Below are 25,739 nucleotides of genomic sequence, written 5' to 3'. Positions count from 1 at the left end.
CAGCTCAGGTGAGGGGGCCGGGCCTGCCCGGGGCTGGGGTGGTGGCACAAGGCCTCGGTGCGGCGGCCGGGCCCTTCGTGAGGGGAGGCGGCGGCGGCGGCAACAACCCGGAACTGCCGGCGGTGCGGGGCCGCCGCGGGAGCCATGCCGCCGCCCAAGGACGTGGTGAAGATCGCCATCCAGATGGTGGGAGCCATCCCACAGCTCATCGAGCTCCAGCAGGTACTGCCCGGCACCCCCGCACCCCTCCCCGGGCCCCCCACCCCGGCTCACGGCCGGCCTCCCTCTCGCAGACCAAGCCGCTCGCCTCAGTGCTCAAGGACGTCTGTGATGCGTGAGTACCGCACTCGCTGCCTGCCACCGCGCCGTGACAGGTCGTGACAGCCCATGACCGGGCTGCGGTGAGCCGGTGGCTGCCGGCACCAGCCGAATGGGGCTGTGACCGGCCGCCCGTGGCCGCAGGTGGAGCCTGCCCAACGCCGAGCGCTACGCCCTGCAGTACGCGGACGGGCGGCAGACCTACATCACCGAGTCGGTGAGACATCCCCCAACCCCCGGCCCCGCCGCTGCAGCGCCCACCGGCTCACCGGCTCTTTTTCTCCTTGCAGAACCGCAGGGACATTAAGAACGGGAGCATTTTACGGCTGACCACCTCCCCGGTACATCCCTCTGCCCCCCTGTCTCCTCCTCCGCTGCGTGCTTTGGTGCTCCGTGTCCCTGCAGTGGGGTGCTCCGAGCCCTCTGCCCCTGACTGCCTCCGACTTGAGCTCATGATGGCTCTTCTCTGTGCCTCAGACCCAGCAGAAATAACACAGGCAGGAGACGTATCTCAGCCTTCATTTTCCCTCGGCAGAGGCTGGGGGAGTGTGAAGAGAAACTAAATCATCTTGAAATGCTTTGGACGTGGGGGCCAACTCATCAGGTGTTCTTGGTGTCATGCCAGTGTGACCTCCATCCTCAGCTCCACCTAGTCTGCTCTGGTGGCTCTGTTTCTTGGTCCAGCTCCTTACTGGGGCTGCTCTAGCCTGAGACTCCTTCCAAAACTTGCACTTCAGCTCTTACAGCCACCTTCAAGCTTCTCTCTGTCTTTCAATGAGCCCCTTTGCCTTGATTCTTTCCTTCCTGGGTAGGACCAAGAAGCAGAGCAGTTGTATATTGGGATCCAGAGCAAGAATGTGGATGTGAAGACTGACTCACTGAAGAAGCTTGCAAGCCTCTCCCAGGATATTACCTTTGCTCAAGAGTTCATCAGCAGGAATGGCTTGAAGCAAATCTACTCTATTGTGGAAGAAGGGAATGAGTGAGTATCAGGGCAGGACTTTCCTTGCAGTCCTTGACTTTTCTTCTCCCTTGCTAATGCTGCATGAGCTCCAAGCGGGGCGTTGGAGTGGACTCTTTTTTGTTCCTGACTTGTTGATGCCTGTACTGCGGCTGTGTCCCTGCACGCTGGTAGCCAGGGGAAGGTCCCCACAGATATGCAGTCCTGACTCCTTGTGAATGTGCCCAGACTTGAATCTTCCATCCCTTCTCTGACTGGGTTATCTGTAGCCTCATGGGGTTTGCTACTTGGAAACCTCCTGTGATCATCCTGGCCTCCAGTGCTGCTCCTCATTCCTGCCACCCTGAATGATCCCTCTTCCCTGAGGTTTTAGCTGCAAGAGATCTGCAGGGAGCTTGAGAAAACTCTGGTTGCCAAATACCACTGTCTGTGTGACTTTTTCAGGATGTGATGGTGCAGGTCCTCTGAGCACCTGTCACACACAGAATGTGGAAGGAGGCAATGCAGCACGTTCCTTGGAAGTGGAGGCATTTGGGGTGGTTCAGCTTTCCTGAGGGCTTGCCTGCAATGATCTTTGTACCTTGGTGATGCAGCTTTCCAACTACTGAACTTCCCCTGCCTTGACTTCCTGAGGAAGTTCCTGGGATGACTAAGTGAGAGTCTGTTTTCTTACCCAACAGTCTCTTTCCTTTCTCCTGCTCACTGCTCTCCTCTCTAGCTATTTCTAACATGCCCACCAAAGTTCAACTGCAGAGACACCACAATAGGATGGGAGTGGGGTATCTGGAGCCATCCTCATGTTCATCTGTCCCTCCAGTACAGGGGAGATGCTGGCTCACACCCTCAAAGCCTTCACAGAGCTGATGGAGCATGATTTTGTTTCCTGGGAAAATCTTAGTACAGTCTTCATCAAGAAGGTAAGAGTTTTCTGCAATGTCCACAGTTTGTGCCTGTGGGATTTCTTGTTATCCTTGTGCTTCAGGCTCAGCCTGCCACTGACAGATAGTTTTGTGTCTCACAGATAGTGAGTTACGTCAACATGAATGCAGTGGATGCATCTATCCAGCAGCTCTCCTTGTCTATCTTGGAGAATATGGTGCCTACCAGTCGCCTTCTCTTTGAGGTGGTCAAAAAAGAAGTGACGTTGGACCGTCTTCTCACCCACCTGCAGGCGTAAGTGGAGAGGCCAGAGCACCATTCTCCCTCACCCTCAGAGCTGGTGACTCTCACATCCTCCTGCTCTTCCTCCCACAGGACAAATGCCCAGCTGCAGCTGAAGGCGATGGCTCTGCTCATTGCGCTGCTGCTGAGCGCGACCGACGCCGAGCGGCGGGTGAGAACCAGGGCAGGGTGGTGGCATTGCAGAGTCAGGCACCACAGTGCCTCTGTCACTGGGGTGCTCTGCTCAGAGCCCTCAGCTGTTAGGACTTTTTGTCTCAAATGACAGAAGTATCACAGTTGGTGGTGGCACAGTGATTGTGATAACCCCAGCCCCTGGCACATCTGAGCTTTCAGGGTGGGCCTCCCACTGTGATGGGAGCTTGGGCAGCTGGGTCCTCTACTGTGGGATTTGTGCTCTTTGGGATGGCAGGGCTGCAAGAAGTGCCCAGAGATATTTAAAGTCTATGTCCTCACTCTGTCTCCTCCTTTTTTCATGGGAAATAGTGGTGTGCTGAACTGGGGAATGTCTCACAACCTTTTTTTTTCCTAGGATATGATGGACTACCTGAGGGAGAAGAACATCAGGCAGTTTATCCACAAGGTGAGGAGCTGGGGTTGTGCAAAGGTCTGCTTTGTCCTTCATTCTCTGTCCTTTCTCCCCAGGCCCTGTCCCCTGAACCCCAACCCATGGTGACCATGCTTGGCTGGCTTGCCTGTGTGCCCTATACCCCTTCCTTGAGAACACCAATGGGTGCTGCTCTGCTGGCATCCACCTACCCGAGGTTGCACCCCCATCTGCCTGCACTTCAGTGCACAGAGATCTTGCCCAACCCCAAGGGGAGTTACCCAATTCCCAACACCCCTTTGAGCAGCAAGACCTGCTGGGTGTTGGCTGTTGGGTCCTGTGCTTGGACTGAAAGCAGGAGCATGGGGCAACCTTCTGTCTCATGATCTCCTGTAGAACATTATCCACAGCTCCGAGCCACTGAGGGATGAGATGGCCCATTATCTTTACGTGCTGCAGTCTGTCAGCCTCAACCTGTGCGAGCATCGCATGAAAATGTCCATGGATCCCTACTCACAGGTCTGGGAGTACTCACCTTGCAAGTCTGGACCTGATCTCTTCCACCTGTGGAAGCAGTTCACATTTTGGTGAACCCATCACATTTGGGTTTGCCCTGGGAGAAGCTTCTGTGGGGCTCACTGGCATCCCCACCTCTCCACTCTCCCTCCAGGAACAGCGGGATCTCCTCCAGTCCCTGCGCCAAACTGCTTTTGAGTCAGAGAGCGAGGTGCCTGCTGGCACCTTCAGCACCGAGCGCCGGCGATCCCTGTGTGCCAAGGAATTCCGCAAGCTGGGCTTCATGGTACGTTCCCCCTGCATCCCCTCCTAAGCCCCATGCTGGGTCCACAACATGGCCTTGGTGGCACCTTCTGATGGCCCCCCTAAACCTGGTGTCCCTGTTGATGCTGATGGACCACCACACATGCTCCCTTCTGCTCCCTCGGCACTCCTGAACAGCGAGTGCTTGGAGCCGCTGGGACTCAAAGACAAACCCCATGGCTGTGTTGGGAAGACACTGCTGCTTGAAGAACAAAGCAGCGGCTGCTGAATTGCATCCTTTGTGTCCTCTTAGAACAACAGCAACCCAGCAGAGGATCTCCGCCGTGCCCCACCAGGACTCCTTGCCCTGGACAACATGGTGTATTTCTCCAGGAACACCCCTAATGCCTATGGCAGGGTAGGTGCTGTGCACTCCCAAGGAACTGCCTGGTGGAAAAGTGCTTCTTTTCCTTTCCTTGTGATCTGTCCTTGGCCACACCCAGGCAAGTGTCCTACTGTTGTGCTCTGTTTCAGATGGAGATGAGTCCTTTCTGTGGGTAGGAGACACCATTTGAGGCCAGTGCCTCTGAAGGATCCCCATAATTTTTAGGGGTTTGCTCACAGCTTGGTTTCCAGGCCTTGAGCAAACTGGGGCAGTTTGGGCAAAACCAGCAAGGCATGAGCCATGCTCTAACCTGCAGTGCCTGTGACTAGCTCCCACACTGCCACTAGGGAAGGAGGAGGCTGGGGCTGGATTTTGGGAAGAGTGGGTCACTTGTGTTAGGGATGGCTTCACCTGTTGGGGGGACAACTTGACTAGGAATGCAGGAGAAGCGTGGCATGTCTGACACCCACTTTGGAGTGGCCCTCCAAGTCCATGTAACATGAGGTCATGGCCCTCTTCTCCAGTTTGTCCTCGAGAACAGCAGCCGGGAAGACAAACACGAATGTCCCTTTGCTCGAAGCAGCATCCAGCTCACCCTGATACTCTGCGAGATCCTGCACATTGGAGAGCCGTGTACGTGTGCCCAAGCTTGTCCTTCTCCCTGCCCTGCTACTTGGGGGACAAGCTGCCAGGGCAGGGGACTGCATCCATGTGGCTACCAGGCTCTGGCATGGCTGACAGCATGGGAAGGGGATGTAGGGCTGGGAAGTATCCAGGTTTCCCTGGACAGTGAAATCCCCTGGAGAAACTGGGGAGTCTGGCTTCATCTGTCCTTCTCACCACAGGCTCGGAGACGGCTCAGGCCTTTTACCCTATGTTCTTCGGGCAGGATCATTTCTTTGAAGAGCTATTCTGCATCTGCATCCAGCTGGTGAACAAGACCTGGAAGGAGATGAGAGCAACCCAGGAGGACTTTGACAAGGTGAGGGGGAATGCTTCTTCCCTGGATGGGAGTACAAATTCAGGGATTTGGGGAGTGTCACCAAACTGGAGTTGACATCCTGGGCCTGGTAGGTGATGCAAGTGGTGCGGGAGCAGATCACCAGGACCCTGAACCTCAAGCCCACATCCCTGGAGCTATTCAAGACCAGAGTGAATGCACTGAACTACAGCGAGATCTTGAAGCTGCGGCAGACGGAGCGACTGCACCAGGAGGAGACGCTGGCTGTGCCTGTGCTGTGAGTGGGCTGTGGGCAGGGAGTGGGGCTGTGATGGGGGCCTGAGGCAGGGACAATGCTATTGGGCTGGGAGGTCAGCGAGCACCTGTTGAAATGGCTGTGCTCCTCTTCTGCTGGCTTTCACCCCAGCGAACTGCGGGAGAAGCTGAAGCCAGAGCTCCTGGAGCTGATCCGACAGCAGCGCCTGCTGCACCTCTGTGAGGGAACCCTCTTCCGCAAGATCAGCAGCCGCCGCAGGCAAGGTGGGTGCCAGAACCCTGCCCCAGGGTGGGGGGCCTGGCTGGGAGGCAGAGGCTTATTCCCATGTCCCCTGCCACTGGGGAAATCCCAGTTAATCTGTGGGAGTAGAATGCTCAACTCCCTGGACAACTACTATGGGCTAAACCCATGGGCTGGGAGAAATGAGGAGTGCTGATAAGGGGGCAGCTCCATCCCCCTTGGGAAAGGCATCTCTGGAGGGGAAAGCTGAGAATTTCTTATGGCTCTTCTGCTGCAGACAAGCTGTGGTACTGCCGCCTGTCCCCCAACCACAAGGTGCTGCACTATGGGGACGTGGAGGAGGGGGTGCAGTCTCCCCCCATCGAGAGCCTGACAGAGAAAAGTAGGTGATGGAGAGAAAGAGAAGGTGGGAAGGAGGGAGGGGAGTGCTCTCATAACCTCCAGGTTAAGACTGCCTTAAGGTGGGAATTGCCCCTCTGCTTGGCTGCTGCATGAGTGTCCCAGTGTCTGCTGGTATCGTGGGACTGGGAGCTGTGGGAGTTCAGGCTGGGGCAGACTGGCTTCCCAAAGGGTGCTGCAGAATGCCTTGAGCCCCCTACCCCAAGCTGTGGATGGCTGTGAATCCCCACGTTTGGCACGTACTGGGCTCTGTGCATGGGGGACCTGAAGGAGGGGGAGAGGGATGGGAAGAGGGAGAGGCAACTCATAGCTCCTCCACTTGCCCCAGTTCCTGTGGCAGACATGAAGATGCTGCTGGTAGGGAAGGAGTGTCCACACACAAAGGAGAAGAGCTCTGGGAAGCAGAACAAGGTCAGCACCTCACACCGTATCCTGTCCAGCTGGAGATGGGTTTTGGGAGTGGGTGGATGGTGGCAGGTTGCGTGGTTTCAGGGACAGAGACCTCTTGAGTCTCCTGGAGTGCAGAGGAGGAGGCTGGGTGCAGCTCCTGCTCTGAACCCCACCAGGGCTGGGAGGAGTCCAGCTGGGAAGTCAACTATCCCCTGTGCTGTCCCTGCAGGATGTCCTTGAGCTGGCCTTCTCCATTGTGCACGATGTGGAGGAATACTGTCTCAACTTCATTGCTCCCACCCGGTATGAGGTGAGCTCCAGGGAACTGCAGGGGTGGCACACAGTGCCCAAGATGTCTCTGCCAGGGGACAGTAGCCAAGGGAGTAAACTGTGTGCATCCCTGGGGGGTGGAAGCCACAGCAGGGGAGAGATGAGCTCTCTGGCTGCCCAGGGCTGGTGCCAGAGATGCCCATGCTCTGCTTCCCCAGTTCTGCCTCTGGACGGATGGGCTGAATGTGCTTCTGGGCAAGGAGATGACAAGTGAGCGAACACAAACAGACCTTGATGTCCTGCTGTCCATGGAGCTCAAGCTGCGGCTGCTGGACCTGGAGAACATCAACATCCCTGACGAACCCCCTCCCATTCCAAAGCCCCCCAGCAACTTAAACTTCTGCTATGACTTTAGCCAAGCAGAGCAGTGAGTTCCTCCCTGTGGCCTGTCCCCACCCTCTATGCCTGTCAAAACCAAGCCCCTCCCTCTAGTCTCTGTCCCTCATCTGTGGCCCAAAGGGACAGACCAGGTGCTGGCTGGGGGCTTGGGTGTCCCACCCTTCCCTGCCTGTGTCCTGCCCTCCTGCAAGAGCATGGGAATGAGCCACCAAGCATTAGCCTCCTGTTCAAGGGGAATGACCTGGCTGCTCTACCCTCCTGCCATGGGGAGGTGAGATGAAATACAGTCAAACCCCTCTGTGGTGGCACTGATTCCCCCACACTGCAGAAAGGGCAAGGATGTGGACTGGAATAAAGGTATAGGCAGCCCTGGGATAGCTGGAGGGGGAGTAACACTACAAAGGTACGAATCTGCACTGCCTCACTTTTGCCATCAGTGTAGGAGAGCCTTTCTGGACAACAAAGTGGTTAGAAGGATGGAATACACCTCTCCATTAAGTTTGTCAAGCAGATGCCATCTCCAGGGCACAATGTGCCTGCCCTGCTAGGTCCCTCCTGCACTGAAAAGTGTTTTTGCTGAGCACTCTGCACTGTCCTGGAATGGGGGTGTTTAGGGTACAAGCTCCCCTTTCCCTGCACCATTCGGGCTGGGCCTGGTGTGAGGAGGAGACCCTGGTCTGCCCTTCGTGCCAATTCTGGTGCCTTCCCCACGTGGGGCAGATTCTTGCACACTTCAGCCATGCTGCTGCACTACTGCACCACGACTAGCTACCTCCTCCCCGGCCCCACAGCCCTCGCCCCAGTGCCTGCAGCTTCTCCCAAGGGTGTTGTGCTAACAGCCACAGACCGGTAGGGATCCAACCGTGCCTCTATCTCCTGCCTATTGGGACAATAAACACTTGTGGAGAACTCGGAGCCGTGTCCTTTCCAAAAGTTTGGGGAAGGGCTCAGACTGACTGAGGGTCAAAAGGGGCCAGAGTGGGTAAAGCTGGGATGGTAGCCCTGTGGGAGCTGTGCATGAGGAAGCTGGGAGGATGGCTAGCAAGATCTTGTTCCTGGTGTTGAGGTGCAGGCTCAGAGACAAGTTCCCTACAGCTAAGACTACAGGCAAGGCCATTTCCAGCCTAGGAAGGCTGGGAGCACTGTGGATTGTCCCAGTCACATGCTGGGTAACCTTTCTGTTCCTTTGCCTTGTTACTCGCACAGTGAAGAAGTTCTTCCCAGTCTGCTTGCCCAGAAAGGGTGTGGAGCCTCCCTCTCTGTAGATATTCAAAAAACCACTTCTGGGAGGATCCCGCTTGGGCAGGGAGGTTGGACCAACTGACCCTTTCCAACCTCGCTATTCTGCGATTCTGTGGGAGGACCCCCGGGCAGGGGCGTCCTCTCCCGGCCCGCCCCGCCCCGGGCTGTGTCTCTCCCCGGGCTCTGTCCCGCCCCGGGCTCTCTCTCTCTCCCCAGATTCTGTCCCGCCCGCCCCGGGCTCTGTCCCGCCGCTTCCGTCGCGTCACGTCCGCGGGAAGCGGAGCGGGGAGCCGGCGCGGCCATGGCGGTGAGTGCGGGGCCGGGGTTGCGGGGCCCGGGACTCCGGGGAGATGCTGACCGTCTCTCTTGGCTCTGCAGCCCAAGGGGAAGGCGGGCACCAAGGGCAAGAAGCAGATCTTCGAGGAGAACCGGGAGACGCTGCGCTTCTACCTCCGCATCATCCTGGGAGCCTCCGTGAGTGCGGCCGCGAGGGCCCGGCGGGGCGCGGGGCCGGGCCGGGGCGGGAGCGGGCAGACGAGGAAAGCCGTGCCGTGCTCTCTCCGCAGGCCATCTACGCCGTAGTGAACCTGGTCGTCTTCTACTCCGCCGCCTCCGCCTGGACGTGGGTGAGCGCCGGGCACCGTCTTCTGCCCCGGCGGGGGCGCCTGGGTTGGGGTTCGTTCGTGGCCCCCGGGCCCCCGGGTGGTGGCCATCGCAGCTGACAGCGGCTTTCCTGTTGCAGGTCGCGTTCTTCTTCAGCTTGGTGGTCTACGGCACCAGCTACCGGTCCATGAACTCCATGGCAAAGCCGTCTTTCACAGACGATGGCAGCCTTGCCGACGGGGGAATTGACCTGAATATGGAGCAGGGGATGGCAGAGTGAGTGTCCACACCCGCACGAGTCCAGGTGAGCAGGACCTGCTGCCTGAGCGTGCACGCAGAGCCAGGAGAGGCTCCCGAGGAGAAGGCTGGGCCTCAGCTCCCTCCTCAACTTGCCCACTGGCATGGGCATGAGGGGAGCTGGAAGTTTGTAGCCATTTTTTCTCAGAGTGTACCTTAACTGTCCTTATTACCTGAACACTTGGCTTGGTGTGCCCCAGTCAGGAGCCACCACGTGGGTGTGTCAGCCTGGCATGGTCACTGTCCATAGGGCAGAGCTGTAGAGGTAAGAGTTCAGCAGTAGTTCACAATCATCTTTCAGTTAACAAAGACTCCTGCAGCACACAGTGATAGGTATTTTCTTTTTAAACCAGCACAGCAGGTAATGCTTGATAGAGCAGAAGGGCACATGCTGCCAGTTACACCATCCTGGCTGCAAACTGGCCATGTCTTGAAATGCTCTACACATTAAAAATTCTTGCCTCTGTCTCAGCCAGTTCCTGTCACCTCCACAGCCATTTCTGTCCCCCATGCTTGTGCATTCTTCGTGTTCCTCTGCAGACAGCACTGAGTCTCTGCCTGTCCAGTGTTTTTGGTGCCACTGTAACTGTCTTTTCCCTGGTGAAGGAATGCCACAATATTACAGGAAACACAGCAGTAATTCCTGCAGAGCACTGCTAAATAAAATAAGGAGACAGCAGTGCTAGTACAGCAGAAATGCCTTCTAGATTGACGTGTTTTCCAGCAGTGAGCCTCAAACTAGTTTCAGAAAACTGCCAGATAGTTATGGACACATCAGGCTTTGTTCATCGTCTTCCCTGCCCTCAGCCTCTGCCTGTTGATCCAGCCTCTGCTGGGAATTTTCAGTGTGTGCTCAGTGAGGTGCTGGGGTCCTTGGCTCCTTCCTCCCATGTCTTTGGTCTACAGTTCCAGGTTTACCTCTGTCCTTCCCTTGCTGCCAGGCTTTTGAAAAAGCACAGTGGGGCCTTTTTTTCCAGCCGAGCCCTGTGTTGCATCAGGTGTTCTCAGGCTGTCAGGGTCATATATTGATGTATATAGTTCTGTTAACGTAAGTGTTGATTTTTGCCTGGGGATGTTACCAGCAGGCAGTGGGGAACAGAACCTGCTGTCTGCACTGGATGAGCTCTCATCTTGTGTTTGGGTTGGTGGAATGATACCTTTTCTGCCTGCAGCAGGAGTGACTCAGATGTCTGGTTTAAGAGACTCTGACAAAGGACAAGGTGGCCAGGGGGAGATGGGGTGTGACCTATGAACTGGGTGCTTTACCTCCTCTTCATCCTGTAGTGACTTCATTTCCCTGCTGGTCAGCCAAGTGTTTTGCTTCCATTTTACACTGGTTTGGCTCTCTAGAGTGGAATTGCAAAATATTTTGAATACTTTTTTAGTGAAACAATGTGGGACAGTTAAAGTGGGAAAATACAGAACTTTGATGTTTGGGGTGTGCTCCTGATTGTGGGAGATGCCTCTTGGAGTTGTGCAAAGCACTGAGACACAGTGCCTGATAACTGCCCTCTGTGTGTGTGATGGTGCTGTCAGGGGAAATGACTGACAGGAGGTAGCACAGAGATCCCAGCACCTGTTGTGAAGAGGTGACAGGCACAGCCATAGCACTGCTGCAGTCCTGGATGCAGGTGTACTTCCTTTGCTATTGGGGTGGAGTTTATGACACATTAAAATGAATTAATGCTTATCTGAGTAGTGGGCTATGCAAAACATAGGGGAGGCAGAGCTCTAAAAACAAAACCTTCAGAGCTGAAGTTCCCATCCTTACCCTGTACTTCTAAATTACCGCTCTGGGGATCAGGGAACCACCCTAGGCTAGCAGGTACTTCAAAAAGCAGGGGATGTCTCCAGCATTTTAGCTGAGCGTGCCACAGCTGATTAATGCTGCTCCTGTGGAGCTGCTTCTGGAACACTGTGAATTTCGTGGCATTTCTGTCAAATGGATGCTTTGTGTTGCTGTGGGGTTGAGGAATGCCCATCTTCTTGGTCTCTGGGAGAGTTGGGCTTGGTGGGAGCTCTGCCTTCACCCTTCTGTGGCCTCTGGTAATGCCAGAGGTCAGTGAACCCTCAGTGTTTTGTGCTAAAGCTGTTGATGGTGGGTTCTGCAGTGTCTTGAGTCGATGTTGTTTATGCCATAGCCTTTGTTTTCTCGTCTTCGTTCTTGGATGTGACTCAAGGGTTTTTTACTCCAGCAGATGATGATTTAACCAGAGTGAGAGTTGGCCTTTTTTCTAAACCTTCATGGCACTCCCTGAGGCTTGTGTTGAAAAACTGATACCTGTTTACCTCTCCTGGGTGTCAGATCCCCCGAGGGTGGTGTTTGAGGCGTGGGCAGCTTATTCCTCTCTGTAGCTGCTTTCAGCTCTGCCTCAGGCTGGCATGGAAGAGCTGGAGTCAGATAAGCAGGAGGGGAGGAGGAGCCGTCTGTTACTGTAGCTCAGCTTGGTGTGCTTGTCCTTCAGTGACCCCAAGTGTGTCTGTCAGCCTGTGAAATGGCATGGGGAAGATTCATGACTCCCTTCAGCGCAGCCAGTCGTGAGGAGTTAACACTTTATGTCATTATAGGTGTCAAATCAGCGGGTGCTGGCTGCTGTTTCAGCTGTGGGGGTAGGAGGTGGTTTTGTTGCTGATTTCCAACCCCCAGCAATTCCTCAGCTTTATCAATGTCGTTTTTTCAGAGGGAGATCATCTCTTTAATTCATCAGAGTATTTTGCTGTTGTTGCTTGTTTACTGCTTTGACTCTTCTAGATAACTGTGTGTGGCAAAGCAGGGCTGCAGGGACAGTCCCTGGGTTGGGCAGGGTCGCTCCCCTGGGGCAGTGCAGACTGTGCTGGCAGAGGAGCTGCCATGTTTGGTAGGGGTTGGAATGAAAGCTTAATGCTTTGCTTTTCTTCCCTCAGGCACCTCAAGGATGTGATCCTGCTGACAGCTATAGTCCAAGTGCTGAGCTGCTTCTCGCTCTACGTCTGGTACTTCTGGCTCTTGGTAAGCCCCAGCCCCTGCTGTTTTCCATCTTGCTCTGCATTGTTGCTGTCTTTCCCTGTCTTCAGGATGGAGGGCATTATTTACCCATTTCAATTTAGTGTCCTGTTTCAGGCCTGAATTATTTTCTGATATGTTTTTTAATTTCCTTGTCAAATCTTGTTTAAAAATGAGGCTGCACAGGGCAAAGAAGTCTTGATCCCTCTGGGTCAACCACGGAAAAACTAAGCTGGCCTTTGTCTTTCCCTCTGGTCCCATGAAAGAGCAACAAGCAACATGAGGCAGGTCAAAGCTGTCTTGGTGCACAGAGCCTCTTTGTGTCTGTAACAAACAGTGTTTCTTCTTTGGCTTTTTCAGCCATTCAGCGTGGACCAAGGCTGGGATCTGCTGGACACTGTTGCCTCTGGGTAGATAAAATGCTACATGCTTTCATTCCCCTTAACACACCAAACTGCTCCTGAAATGTTTGTCATGTCCAGCTAAAGCTGCTTATGCAGGAGGAGAAAAAAAATCTCCATTTAGCTTAAAAATCCCACATTTGCTTTGAGGATATCCCACAAAGGTACAGAAGGCAATTGTGGGAGCATGGAAAGTTATCCCAGTTTAGTCCTTGATGTCATTTCAATCCTCACCCACAAATTCCTCTCTAGCTGGCCTGGCAGAGGGCAGCCTAGACTCAGCTGTCCCCTGGAGACCATCTGGATTGCCTTTTTCATAAATTCAAAGAAATGTGGATGTGTTTTCCAAAGGAAGGAGAGGCGGAATGTCTGGACAGTTGGATTCCTCTGGGTAATTCAGACCTGATGCTGGGATTTCCGTGTATGGAGTCCAAGCACTGTATCTGTTCCTCAGCCATGAAATGAAATCAAATCAGGCCATTTATTTTGGATGCCTGCCACTGCCTTTGATTTCCATGCACCCTGAGGTGCCTCTGATCCAGCTGCTTTGTCTCCCTCAGAAGGACCAGCCCTCCTGCCTGTAGCACCTCCCAGCCAGAGCTGTCCCCAGAGTGACTGAGTTTGTGCCACGTGTGTTTTGCAGGCTCCGGGGCGCGCGCTCTACCTCCTGTGGGTGAACATCCTGGGGCCCTGGCTCACAGCTGAGTCCTCACCCGCTGCTCAGGAGCCCAACGAGAAGAAGCAGCGCCGGCAGGAACGCCGACAGATGAAGCGCTTCTAGCCCTGGCTGGGGATAGATCAACACCCTCTCCCATCTCCATGCTGTTATTTCATCAGGGATGCGACCAAAACCAATCCAAAACCACCGCAGTAGCTCTGTTGCCCTCTGTCACTGCTGCCATTCTGCCAGAAAGGCCGCAAGAGACTTCCCCTGGTTGGGTCTTAGCACGGGCTGAGGCCTGGCTCCTTGGGCTGACAAGGGGGTGATGCTGGGATGTGTGTAAATATCTTTTTAAAGCAGCGCTGTATCGCGTTCAGCGTTGGGGAGTGCAATGTTGGAGGAAATAGTACATTAAAGAGCAGAGTCTTAATTGACCATGCTGGCAGTGGGTTTGTGCAGGGGAGTTGTGAGAAGTGCCAGCGTGTTCTTGGAGGGCAGAATCCCCAGAGGTAAGTGCTCTCCTCATTTCCCAAGCTTGGTTTATGCTGCTCTGCCTGCTACAGCCTCTGCACCCTGTGGAGAAACTGCAGCTGCCCTGCAGAATCAGGAGTGAGAGGCAGCTGGGGATGCTGTGAACAGGGCTTGCAGCCAAACTTGGAGCTTTTGGGATTGAGCCTGAGCTCTCTGGAGCCACAGATTGGCCTGTGCTACCTTTGCAGGAGCTCAGTGGGATGTAAGACAACAAGCTGTGGGATTTGTTTGGTTTGGTTTTTTGTTTTGTTTCGTTTTTTCTTCAGAGAATACTCCCAGGGGTGCCATGACTGCTCCAGAGCTCATGTGTTAGAGACCAGGAACAGCTCAGGACAGTTTTTACTTCTGCCTGCTTTGATTTACTGATGTCCCTGTCCAGTATGTTGTTTGTCACAGTCCATGACCCCTTCCAGCCCCTGACGCACCAGCTTAGACCACACAGCCTTGCCTGTGCCAGCAAGAGGCACGGTGGGTGTTCACAGTGGTGCCAGCATGGTTTTTGATGCTATCCACAACCTTTTGCCCACACGTCTTTTCCATTACATCACCTTTATTACACGCTTTTTCCTAACATCAAGCCCAATCCCCACCCTGAGTCCTCAAAGCCAGGCAGGGTGGGTGTAGTTGGGGTGCAGAGCTGGGCAGAGATTGGTAATGGAGGATTAGGTCCTTCCTGCTGGTGGGGGACATGAGGGAAGGGGTAGGGAGTGGAAAAGGCATCCATAGGGCGATCTGCATGTGCAGTCCAGCCCTTACTCCCTGCCAGGCACAGCCCAGAGCTTCCAGCCCTGTCTGCTGGCCACAGGTGGTTGCGCCCACAGTGCTGCGAGCAGTCCTGCTACCCTTATAGAAATCCCTCCATTGCAACTCCCCCAGCCTTCTGCACTTGGGGACCAGCACATTGCCCCAACTCTGCCCTTGCTCTCCCTGAACCCTCTTCTCTGACTCCCCAAAGCCATGTGGAGCAGTACAGGCATCCCCAAAATACACAGGGACGATGGAGGGGACACATCAACACAACCACACGGGCCCTTGGCCGCCCTACCCTACACAGCAGTACATGCACAGCGCCCGCCTCGGGCTCTGCCCTCTGCTCCAGCCCCAATAAATACCCAATAAACAGCACCAGTTACACCCTTGGGGTGCTGGTTCAGGGGGTGCCCCTCAGTCAGGCAGCAGCTGCTCCAGCTCCTCCTCGTTCAGGCCATTGGTGGTGACAATGTGATCCAGCTGCTTCATGTACCGCTCCAGATCCTGCATGAAATGAGGGATACGGGCCTTCTCCAGGACCCCAAATTTCTTCAGCCGATTCACATCTTCATAGGAGACCTGGCAGGAAGTACAGAGATGGATGGAGTCAGTCCCCTCCATCCCAAACCCTCGCAGGTGCCATGGGGGAGTATCTGGTCCCCTTGCAGCCCCCTTGGGTCAGTCAAAACATCCCTGCTGCTTGTGGGGAGGCCGTAGGAGAGCTGCTTGGGGTGTGTGGGATTTGCAAGGATTTGTGGGTTTGGTAATTCTCGGTCACTGCAAGGACAGGTGACAGCAGGACTGCTGTGGCCAGGGGCCAGAAAGGCTTAACCTGCTGGGTTAAGCCTCTTCCAGAAGGTCTCCCACAGAGGATTATGGATTGTCCTGTCCTTCCTTGCATCCTACCCAGCACAGCCTTTCCCTAACACACAGAGACCCATAAGAGTAGGGAAAGACAGAGCTGAAGGGCTGCCAGGCAAGGGTTGGTTTTTGGGAAGCCATGATGAGATTGAGGGAGCCTGTGTGAGATCGAGGGAGCCCGTGTGAGCTCTGGAATGGGACTGGGAATGGGACTGTGGGATCAGCCACTCCCGGCCCCACCCTCACCCTGGTTATTACCTTTCCAAGTGCAGCCAGCAGTGGGAAGTCGATGGTCTGGCGATGGCGCAGGATGCGGAGAATCCCATCCAGGTACACCTGGTCCTTACTGAAACAGCCTGGAACAGCAGGAAAGGCCTGGGAGAGGGCTCCTGGTGTCCCACCACCCTACACTTGCCTGAATGTTTGCTGACCACAATAACCAGAATGAGGGCACTGCCCACAAGTGTGCCAGAGCTCAGGACTGCTGAGTCCCAAGGGATGAGCACTGGGAAGGTAGCCAGGTGCAGCAAGAGCCACGAACCCCACTGGGATTCTTTCACACTTCTTCCCAAGTAATTTTTTAAAGGGTAAACCACTGGAAGCATCCAAATGTATCCACAGTAATGCTTATTTTTCCTCTCCTTTGCCTGCTGCTTCCCCAAGAGCTTGTGCAAGTCGCTCCCATGGGGACAGAGAGAGTGGTGCTGGAGATGGGGAGGGATGTGGGGACTGGGTGCTGTGGCTGTGTTGGAAGGAAAGGGTTAAAAGCAAAACACTAATCTGGAGGATTGTAAATTGCTCAAGTGACCTTGCACCTGGGTGTAACTCTTGATAAGCTTGTGAACAGCAGGCTGGTGACCCTCTGATCTTGTGTTCCTCTGCCCAGGTGTTGGGTGTTGCTCTGGGGATACCCTAGTTAGCAAGGTAATGCAAATAAATTTACTTTTTGTGTTCCGGCCGCCTATGCCAACTCACATTCTACAGGACTGGTGATGCTCAACCTACACAGCAGCAGAACATACAACACTTTGTTTTTTCTTAAAAAAAAAAAAAAAAAAAAAAAAGAAAGAAAAAAAATATAAAATAAGTAAATAGAATTCTTCCCAAAACTCAATTCACACCCCCCCCAAGTGGTACCTGGCTGTGAGGTGTCTGTCTGACCCCGCTTTGCCCGCACACAATACTCCCACCGGACACCAGCGTCCTGGACATACTGCTCCAAGTCCTGGAAGAGGGCAGAGAACGAGAGGCGGCTGGCCCTCTCGATGGTGTAGTAGAGCAGGGCTGCTCGCCACAGGAAGGGCTGCTTGCGGAACAGGACGCTGTGCAGGCTGGCCAAGCCTTCCTCCGTGGGGTTGGCGGGCTTCAGGCTGTACTGCTTGCGGCCCTCGGAGCTGTGCCAGGGCTGGCGGGTGTTGTTGACGCCCCGGATGTAGTGGGTGCCTGGGGAGAGGGGACAGGAGTGAATGCTCACGGCATCCTCCACCTCTGCCCACACCCACAGCCCCACCAGCTGACCTATCTCGTGGCGCAGCATCCCCTCCAGCCAGTGCTGCCGGGCTCCAGCCAGGTTGATGGCCAGCGTGGGCCGGCTGTCCTCCACCATCATCACTGCTTGGGACAGCAGGTCATCGGTGAGCTGCACCACCACCTGCAGAGGAAGGAGGAGATAATGGCCATGAGCGGGGTCTTGGCTCTCAGCAGAGGCTGATGGTGGCAGATGGTCAGAAAAATCCACTGACACCACGGAGGGCACCGTTTGGCACTGCTGCACCATCACTGGGTTGTGCTGCAGCTCCCCAAGGGAATGACAGACAGCAAGAGCCACTGGGGGTGGGGGGGATAATGAAAGGAGAGAGATGATCTCATGCAGGGATGAAGTAGCTCATTTAATCTCTTTACAGCCAACAAAGCTAAGCAGGCACTGTGGGGGGAGCAGGCAGCTCCTGGGCAGCCTCCTCCCGCATTCCTCTGGCTCCAGCAGCACCCTCCCCAGCTTGTTCCCATGGGCTCCCCACATTTTGGTGGCCACACAGGATGGACATCCTCTGGAGACCTGCCTGGTCCCCCTTCTGCATCCCCACTGGCAATGGGATGGGGCAGCAAAGTTGGCCATCAAAACAACCCCACTCTGAACATCCAACAGCACCAGCCTTGTAATGGCTCTGCACCCCCTGAGAAACATCTCCTGAGGGATCCAAAGCTCTGGTTCCATTTTCATGGACTCCTCCACGGATTCTCCCATTTGAGGCTTAAAGACATGAGCAGTGAGGACAGGTCCCCACCCTTCTACCCTCACGGGAGGAACTGTGCGTGCTGGCCATAATTCACAGCAGGGATGGGCATTGCATGTGTAGAACTATTCAGCATCCTTATAGAGAAAAAAGCTGGTATTTTGAGAAACCTGTCTATCACAGGTGCTGGAGCCAAGAGAGCTGCTCACCAGAAATTAATGTGCCAGCCAGCAGCACTTTCTGACCAACTGACTTCAGATCTGCAGCAACTCAAAGCTGCGCCATCACCAGAGGTGGATGGTCCCTGGGAGCTCTTGCATTCGAGGTTTGGCAGTGGCAAACATCAGGATAGCAATCAAAATCTCCTACATACCTACTAACTCTATATACCATCTGTTATTTCATAATTGACACTTTTCAGGATGAAAACGTGCCTGTGTTACTACATGACAATTCTTCTCTTATTAAAAAAAAGAGAGGAGACTGAATTGGTTTGCTTTAAGTCAGATTTATTATTATTATTATTTATTATGAAAGCCAAAAGTGCAGCCTAACAGAGTCCACAGCTGGGAAAACAAACAGCATAAAATACTTACAGTGCAACTGCTTACCTGGGTCAAAATATACCAGCGTGAAAAGGAATCCCTCCAATGCTGAGACTCGTCAGTTCACCTCTAACTCCTTGTGCAGAACCAGCCATCCAGGAGCAATGGAAAGCAACTCTGGCCAGTGCCAGAGACCACAGCTTCTTATGCTGCCCACTGCAGCCCTTCTCCTGCTACAAAAACCCATCCTGCTGAGCAGCACTACTTGCCTTGTTTTGGGACCCTCCAGCTTTGCAGACACAACCAGGGCTGCAACTCCAGCCAAAGAGCAGCAGCACCAGCTCTCCAGGCCTGTGACCTCTCTCATTCCAAGCAGCATCCCCAGGGCATCCCTGTGGTCCATAGTTTTGCTCAGCTTTTGTGAATGCACTGATGGAGAAAGAGCTCGTCCCAAGGAAACAAGGGAAGGCCTTGTGGTGGTCCTCATGGCACCAGGCTATGGGTTCCTGTCTCTCCCCAGCAACCTGGCACTGCTCAGGACCTCTGACACTGAGCAAGCAGCTCAGAGGTAGAGGGATGCCATTCATGGGATCCCAAGAGACACCAGCTAGCACTGTTTAGGCTGACAACACTCCACAACCCCAACAATTGTCATGTAGCACTTACCAGTGGGGCCAGGTGTTTCTCTGTTGCAAGCTGTGAGCCCACTGAAACCCACATGGAAACCTCTGGCAGCATCAGGTCTGTCCTAAGTCAGAAGAAAAGCAGAAGAGCTTCAGGATCTGCATCTTGGACCCCAAACAAAGCAGCATTTGAGGGCACAAATTTAATTACAGCATGAACACTTACCCAGGAGCGCGCTGCCTGCGGTGCTGGAAGGTGGGATCCTGCCTTTGCCGATCGGTGCTGGGGACAAAGGGCAGCTGCAGAGGCTGCCACCAGCGTGGCCACGCTGCCTGCCAGCACTGCCCGTGGGCAGGGACACACCAGCTGCTCGTGCTCTGGGCTAACGCTACCCCCACACGAGTTTCTTCTCTTTTAAGCAAGCTATCATGATTAGTGTGTATCAGGGAAGCAAAGGGCACGGCAGAAGAGACAGGGCACAGATGGTGAAAGTCAGGAATCAGAGATACAGGTGCAGGGAGGGAGATACACGCCTGAAACTGCACAGTTCCCCAACAGGGTGTGAGATTACCAGTGATGCAGAAGTTTCAACAAGTTTTGGTCTTGTACAGGGAGCAAGCTCTGCCAACATCGCTGCATCGAGAGCAGGTGAAACCCTTCTCTCTTCCCTATCCCAGACACATCCAGCAAAATTTCCACTGGACAGAAAGGAACAAACCAATGCTTTCATCGTTTTAAAAGCACTTATCACAAGCCCAAGATAAAACAGCCACACCGAAGTGCAAACAGTGACTGAACCCTGCATTGCCTTGAATCACAGAATGTCCTGAGCTGGAAGGGACCCACAGGGTTCACTGAGTCCAACATGTAATAGCTCTGAGCACAGAGGCAATGACACAGGCTTGGAAGGAAGCCAGTTGTACACCAATATGTAAGAAAATCGATGGCTTTCTGCCCAGCCAGGGCTCAATTAATGGAGAATAGAGTAGCTGAATTTAATAAATTAATAAACCCAAGAGATAGAGCTCAACTAGCAAGTTATAACTAGGCGCAGGTCTGTAAGACTGGCAGCTGCTTGGCTGGGTACTGGGACTTGTTCTGAGCACTCAAAGGCAGACGAATCATAGGGAAACATCTGCAGAAATCTGTTCTGTCCCAAGCAAAGGCTTAGGAGGACCAAGGTGCCAAATCCACTGCCCAGGAACACCCTCAAGAGGCACCAGGGCAAACCAAGGGTGTTTGAGGAGGAGAGGAATATCCTTGGGCAGGAAGGGCCTCGCGGACCACTTATTCTTGCTTTTGCCTGCATGGAATGCACTGGGTACCACTGGGAGAGGTGATGCTATGGAGAAATGCCCATCAATAACCCTCTTTGGAGACAGAAGTGAAAAATCAGAAGTAGGAAATAGAGTCTGGCCAAGAAGCAATGGTGAGGAAGCCCCCACACCAGCCAGCACTGCACAGTCCCTGCCCTGCAGCCAACAAAGGGAGCCCTGCAAGCCAACCCACACAAAGCCAGGTCCAGAAATCCTTCTCAGACTTTGAACCCAGGACAGTAAAAGTGTTTTGCTCATATCTTGCCGGCAGAAGGGGAAAAAAAAAAGCTCTTTAATGGCAGCTGTGGGATGCCCCCCCCGGATGCTGAAAGGGGTGCAGAGAAACCAGGTTAGGAGATGTTGAACTCCTCCCCTGGCTCCATCCCACATGGCTACTGTTGTATCTTAACCACATATTTCCCAGCTTTAAAACCCAAGCCTGGGGTTTCAAAGCACCATAACCTGCATGTCCTGCAGGATGGCAGGAAGTTTCTTCCCCTGGCTTTGCTTTTAGACATGTGGGTTAAGGCAGCTGTCGGAGAAGTCTGCCCTCCTACTGCCAACAGCAAGAGACGACTTCCCAACAGTAACTGATGCCTCATGCGTGCAGCAAAAGGCTCCTGGCATGGCCATGCACACAAGCAGCAGCAGCTCCCTCTCCCTCAAGCACAGAAGGGAGATACACACGGAAAACACCACAGGAAGTTTGTGGGCAACCAGCACCCATGTCCTAAAGCCAGGGAATGGTGAAGCTGGAGGTGAAAGGACACCACTGCTCAGAGCAGAAAAGTTTCCTCTTTATAACCAAAACATTTCTTAATCTGAGTCCTTTTCAATCAGAAAATAAACATTTTGCTGTGTTTTATAAGCAGTAAGGCAGGGACACAGATTACCTCTCCCACACAGCCTTCCTTCTGCATGTACTTTCGGATCACGGACCAGATCTGGCACTTGCTCAGCAGCCTCCCTCCCGTGGCCACCTCGAAGCTCTCGTAGGTGCCGTACTTCTCCAGGACAGTACGAATGATCCTGATGGCCTGTGGCACACAGAACATACAAACATGAGCACACACACCTCCCCTTAGGCTTGCAAACACAGCCTAAAATCCCACATGCAACACACCCGGTGAAGGTAACCCCGATTAATGCCTCTATAAAATACAATGTAGTTTTGCATGACCTGAGAAACCAAAGAGACTGAGCCGGCTGCAGGTGGCCACCAGGACAGACGGACACTTCACACAATCAGCATGACCCACAGCATATTCTTTCTGCTTTTTGTCACCCTTGCAGGCATCTCTTGCAGAAACGGGGCAAAGCAGAAGTGAAACTGCATCATCGCAGCATGGTTAAATCCATGATTATTTTCAATCTTTTCTGCTTTCAGTTCTCCTTGCAAACTCCGGTGGCCTGCACAAAGATCTCCAGCTTCTGAGCTTGCTTTTATTCCCAGAGTTTCTTACTCCAGGGCTGAATTCCAAGCTCAGTGATGAGGCTGTGCACCACCCTCTGCATTGATGCTGCTTCAAACAGGGTCTCAGCACCACCAGGCTGCTATATACCGAGCAGCCTTCTAATAAAAGCATCACGTGATCCATTATTCACATTAACATTTATGGAGCATCTATAAAATATGAACATTTATTAGCACATTTCCTCCCCAAAAAGTGTGCTTCCATTGCAGACATTTTCAAGCAATTACTTTCTCCAGTCATTGGAATATATATTAATATATTAATATTATATACTATATTAATATTATATTAGTACATATTCCAAAGCAGATGACTTTCAACCAATTCTGGAGTTTTTCCAGCAGTTTTATTGCATCTGCAAACCTGGCTGGGCTGCTGTCAAGCTTCCCAGCCCAGGACCAATTGCTGCCCCTCCCTGGTCCCTAAAGTTACCCAGGATCAGCAGATGGGTGCTCAAATCATCCAAAACCCCATAAGACAAGAGGAAATGGCTCAAGTTGTGCCAGGGGAGATTGAGGTCAGATGCTCGAAAAAAATTCCTCATGAAAAGGGTTGTCAAGCATTGAAACAGTCTGCCCAGGGCAGTGGAAGAGTCACCATCCCTGGAGGTATTTAAAAGATGTAGATGTGGCACTTGGGGACGTGGTTTAATGGTGGCATTGGCAGTGCATAAGTAACAGCTGGACTTGATCTTAAAAGTCTTATCCCATCTAAACAATTCTATGATCAAAAGAGGGGCTTTAGGTCTGCATCTGGTGAGCAACCTCCTCTATCCCTGCAGAAGATCCTGATTTTCCCTGGGAAGTTTTCACAGCTGGTTTTTATTCTCAAGTCACTTAATGTGTCTTTTCAGGAGAAGCTGTGCAGTTTTTCTGTTGTCAGTTTTGTTTTCTGGGGGGTTGGGATGGGGGTTTTGGGGGGTTTTTTGCTTTGTTTGCTGAACAATCAGGCTCATTTTTACAGCACTGCAAGGTACCTTCAGCTGACCACAGCAGAAAAAGGACCTTTCGTCCTGCCACCTCTGCTCAGCCACTTGCCCTCTCTCCTCCCAGGGGACCCAAATCACTGAGCCAAGAAAAACCCAGCACAGCTGGTGCCCAGGAGTAAGACAACCAGACAGCTCCTCTTGAACCTACAGAGCACATCCTGGTGAGGAAAATTCCTCAGATTCCAAGTTTAATGTTCTGAACATCCCCAGATCCTGCACCCACCATATGCAGTGGGATAACAAATCCTCCAGCTCTGTGCTGGTGCCACTCAAATTCACGTGGCAAACCAGGGATGTGATCTCCAGGGTGATGAGCCTCCACAGGGCTGGAAGAATCCTCCTGGCTTATTTAAGTTTTCTACAAAGAAAATAAAATAACCCCCCAAGTGCAAGCAGTGCAGCTGGAAGCAGGGAGCTGGTGTTGGTTTGTCTGCTCACGTCCAAGGATGCTGACTTAGCAAAATGTCTTATTTATTTAACCTCCACGATTAATGAAGGTCTTTGAAAATAAAAGCAGTTTATTAAGAGTTAGCTGCCAAGGAAAAACGCTTCCCAAAATAAAAGAGACTGGAAGGAGGTTACTACAGGGTAAGAGCAAAGGAACAGTGCCATGAATGCTGTCCCAGCGGAGCGTCACCGGAAAACCTGGAGAAACATTGGCAGAAACACTCAACACTTAATATCTCTTGCAAAAGCATCCGGGATCCACAGTGGTTACAAACCTTAATTCCATTCATTCAAAGCACTGCCCAGAGAAAAATAATCTCAATTATTCATCTTTCACTCTGCTGCAAGCCAACTGCACCAAAGGAAAAAGCACGGGGTGAAAGAGCTCTGAGCAACTCAGGGAATAAAATACAGGAGGGAAATGCCAAAAGCTGGTGAGGTCTTTGCAGGCGTCAGAGTGTCTCCCCTGCAAGAGCCTCGCTGGCACCAGTTTATCTGGGGCAGAGGTACTGCACACACTGGGAATGACAAACTGCCTAAAAAGCTGTTTACAAAAAGGGCCTGAATCATCTGGATAATAATCCAGGCAGAGACAAAGGCACTGATGTGGGAATATGTAAGCATTAAAAAAAAAAAAAAAAAAAAAATCAGTGAAGAAGTTGTTATTTGAACAAGTAACTCCTGACTGAGAGGTGAAAAGAAACACCTCTGGTGTGCCAGTCTGGATTTGGGCTAAGAAGGGGTTTTTATCTGCTCACTTGTTTGTGTGGCAGAAAGGATGCTCTTCGTAGAGGAAGGATGCTCACTCCCAGGTGCAAACAGGTTTTGGGACATGGCCAGGCTCCCAGCTCCAAGCACAGAGCAAAGGGACAAAGCAGAGCTACTCTGGCATCCCCAAAAGGCTTGTTTGTGGGCAGAGCACCCTGAAAGCACAGTTCTGCCACTTTTCTCCTGTTGAATGATCAGGAGCTGTTTTCTCAGTGCCATCCCCATGGCAGAGAGCAACTCAGAAATATTTCAGCAGTGTATAAGCCATGGAAACAGTTGAGCAAAATAATACAGACTCCTTAAGTGGAGTGTACACCAATTAATATCATTACTGACCATATTTGCTGATGCCCTAAGGATGCTGCCACACTGGACAACCTTTAGGCCTTCCAGAAAACAAACCAGACTTAACTACAAGGTAACTCAGGCTATGGACCACTTCTCATGCTGTCACCCATGTGCTCCAGCTCCTTTGCTGTTATTTCTGCAGCAACAAGTGCAAAAACATACCAGTAAGGTGTCCCTGATGGAGCACAGCTCCCATTACAAGCAGGAGCCAGTTTGATCATAGAAACACAGAGCGGTTAGGGTGGAAAGGGACATTTAAGTTAATTTAGTTCCAATCCTTCTCCATGGGCTGGGACACCTTCCACTAGACCAGGCTGCTCAAAGTCCCATCCAACCCGGCATAATCCAGCACCAGCATGACCCATGTCACCATGGAGCATGTACCATTCCTGCAGGTAGGTGAGGTTACTAAATCCTGAGGTCTAAGAAATCACAGCGTGAGTGTACTGAAGGCAGGATACAAAAGGTGTTAAGGGGAGAGGGATCAGGCAGCAGCTGGGAAGGGAAGAAGGCAAGATTTCACATGGACAAAGAGGAATGGTCTTAAGTTGACTGAGGTAGTTTTAAGCTGGACTTTAGCGATAAATTCTTCCCTGTGAAGGTGATGAGGCACTGGCACAGGTTGCCCAGAGAAGTTGTGGCTGCCCCATGCCTGGCAATGTTCAAGGCCAGGTTGGATGGGACTTGGAGCAACCAGTCTGGTGTAAGATGTCACTGTCCAAGGCAGGGTGTGTGGAGTATTTAGGCGAGCTTTCAAATCCCCTCTAACCCAAACCATTCCGGAATTCTATGACCACGGACCATCTCCTGGCCAGCCCCACCACGGGGCAGTCCCACCAGGATACATCCCACACCCTCGTACCAGCCACGGGCGAGCTGGGGCCCCTCCTTTCTCCTCCTCCTTCTCCTTTCAGGCCGAGCATCCCTCCCCGGCGCCGCCTCACCTGAGCCACGAAGCGGTCGGAGGCGGCCCCGTACTTGTCCAGGACGGCGGCGGGCACCGGCTCCGCGTACTCGAACTGCGGGTCGTAGGCGAAGCTGGCGCGGAAGAACCGCTCCCGCTCCGCCTCCACGTTCCGCGGCCGCAGCGCCACGAGCAGGCAGGGGCTGCGCCGCCCGCCGCCCTCCTCCCCGCGGCCCCGCGCGATGTGCGGCAGCGAGGCGGCGGCCCGCAGCCCCCCGCGCCCCGCCGCGCCCTCGCTCCGCCGCGTCCCGGCCCCGGTTTCGGAGAGGCGGCGGGTTCCCCGCGAGCAGCGCGGCGCGGGAGGCGGCGGCGGGGAGGGGCAGGGGCAGAGCGGCGCGCCATGGCCCGGCCCGCCGGCCGCCCCCGAGCCCATGGCCCCCGAGCCCGCGGCCTCCAGCGCGGCGGCACCGGGGCTGCGCCGGCTCCGCGCCCCGCCCGGCCCCGCCGCCCCGAGCACGCGCCGCCGCCCGCCAATCGGCGCCGCGCCCGGCGCGCCGCGGCCAATGGGAGGGGAGCGCTGAGGGAGAGCCCCGCCCCGCCCCGCCCCGGGGTGGCAGAGCCGGGTCCGGCCCCGAGGGCTGCGCTCCGCAACGCGGGGCCAGCACGGCAGCGGCGCCGGCCCCGAGAGCAGCCCCGG

The 25,739-nt window shown here is 53.7% G+C and overlaps 3 protein-coding genes across 5 annotated transcripts; 2 read left to right on the top strand and 1 right to left on the bottom strand.

The window, feature by feature from the left end:
- Window positions 1-41: 41 nt before the first annotated feature.
- ELMO3 (engulfment and cell motility 3) lies at window positions 42-7,973 on the top strand. 3 transcript variants are annotated; one of them, XM_066194537.1, is made up of 20 exons: window positions 42-222; window positions 294-334; window positions 463-535; window positions 609-659; window positions 1,131-1,300; window positions 2,097-2,196; window positions 2,301-2,452; window positions 2,534-2,612; window positions 2,991-3,041; window positions 3,402-3,524; window positions 3,676-3,807; window positions 4,078-4,182; window positions 4,674-4,782; window positions 4,995-5,131; window positions 5,224-5,387; window positions 5,517-5,629; window positions 5,884-5,988; window positions 6,334-6,416; window positions 6,625-6,705; window positions 6,884-7,973. In XM_066194537.1, exons 1-20 carry the CDS (start codon window positions 145-147, stop codon window positions 7,094-7,096), a joined length of 2,160 nt encoding a protein of 719 aa, XP_066050634.1. In that variant the 5' UTR covers window positions 42-144; the 3' UTR covers window positions 7,097-7,973. The 3 variants fall into 3 exon arrangements, with proteins under 3 accessions (XP_066050634.1, XP_066050635.1, XP_066050636.1); XM_066194538.1 differs by lacking the exons at window positions 42-222; window positions 294-334; window positions 463-535; window positions 609-659; window positions 1,131-1,300 and adding an exon at window positions 1,908-1,932; XM_066194539.1 differs by lacking the exons at window positions 42-222; window positions 294-334; window positions 463-535; ... (7 more) ...; window positions 3,676-3,807; window positions 4,078-4,182 and having other exon boundaries at window positions 4,699-4,782; window positions 5,039-5,131.
- An 86-nt stretch (window positions 7,974-8,059) lies between these two features.
- Window positions 8,060-13,681, top strand: TMEM208 (transmembrane protein 208). The gene is made up of 6 exons (XM_066194543.1): window positions 8,060-8,613; window positions 8,685-8,780; window positions 8,873-8,932; window positions 9,049-9,185; window positions 12,111-12,195; window positions 13,234-13,681. Exons 1-6 carry the CDS (start codon window positions 8,608-8,610, stop codon window positions 13,369-13,371), a joined length of 522 nt encoding a protein of 173 aa, XP_066050640.1. The 5' UTR covers window positions 8,060-8,607; the 3' UTR covers window positions 13,372-13,681.
- Window positions 13,682-14,314: 633 nt separating this feature from the next.
- On the bottom strand, window positions 14,315-25,475 carry MATCAP1 (microtubule associated tyrosine carboxypeptidase 1). The gene is made up of 6 exons (XM_066194540.1): window positions 25,083-25,475; window positions 21,006-21,149; window positions 16,912-17,044; window positions 16,531-16,836; window positions 15,652-15,749; window positions 14,315-15,111 (listed from the first exon to the last, which is right to left on the bottom strand). The coding sequence occupies exons 1-6, from the start codon at window positions 25,473-25,475 to the stop codon at window positions 14,947-14,949; spliced, it is 1,239 nt and encodes a 412-aa protein (XP_066050637.1). The 3' UTR covers window positions 14,315-14,946.
- Window positions 25,476-25,739: the final 264 nt, after the last annotated feature.

The sequence above is a fragment of the Chamaea fasciata genome, unplaced genomic scaffold (assembly GCF_029207755.1).
Source record: "Chamaea fasciata isolate MVZ Bird 193981 ecotype frontalis unplaced genomic scaffold, bChaFas1.0.hap1 SCAF_12, whole genome shotgun sequence".
Lineage (NCBI taxonomy): Eukaryota > Metazoa > Chordata > Aves > Passeriformes > Sylviidae > Chamaea > Chamaea fasciata.
The sequence above is the reverse complement of the archived record's forward strand: the minus strand, read 5'-3'. Positions and strand labels throughout refer to the sequence as shown.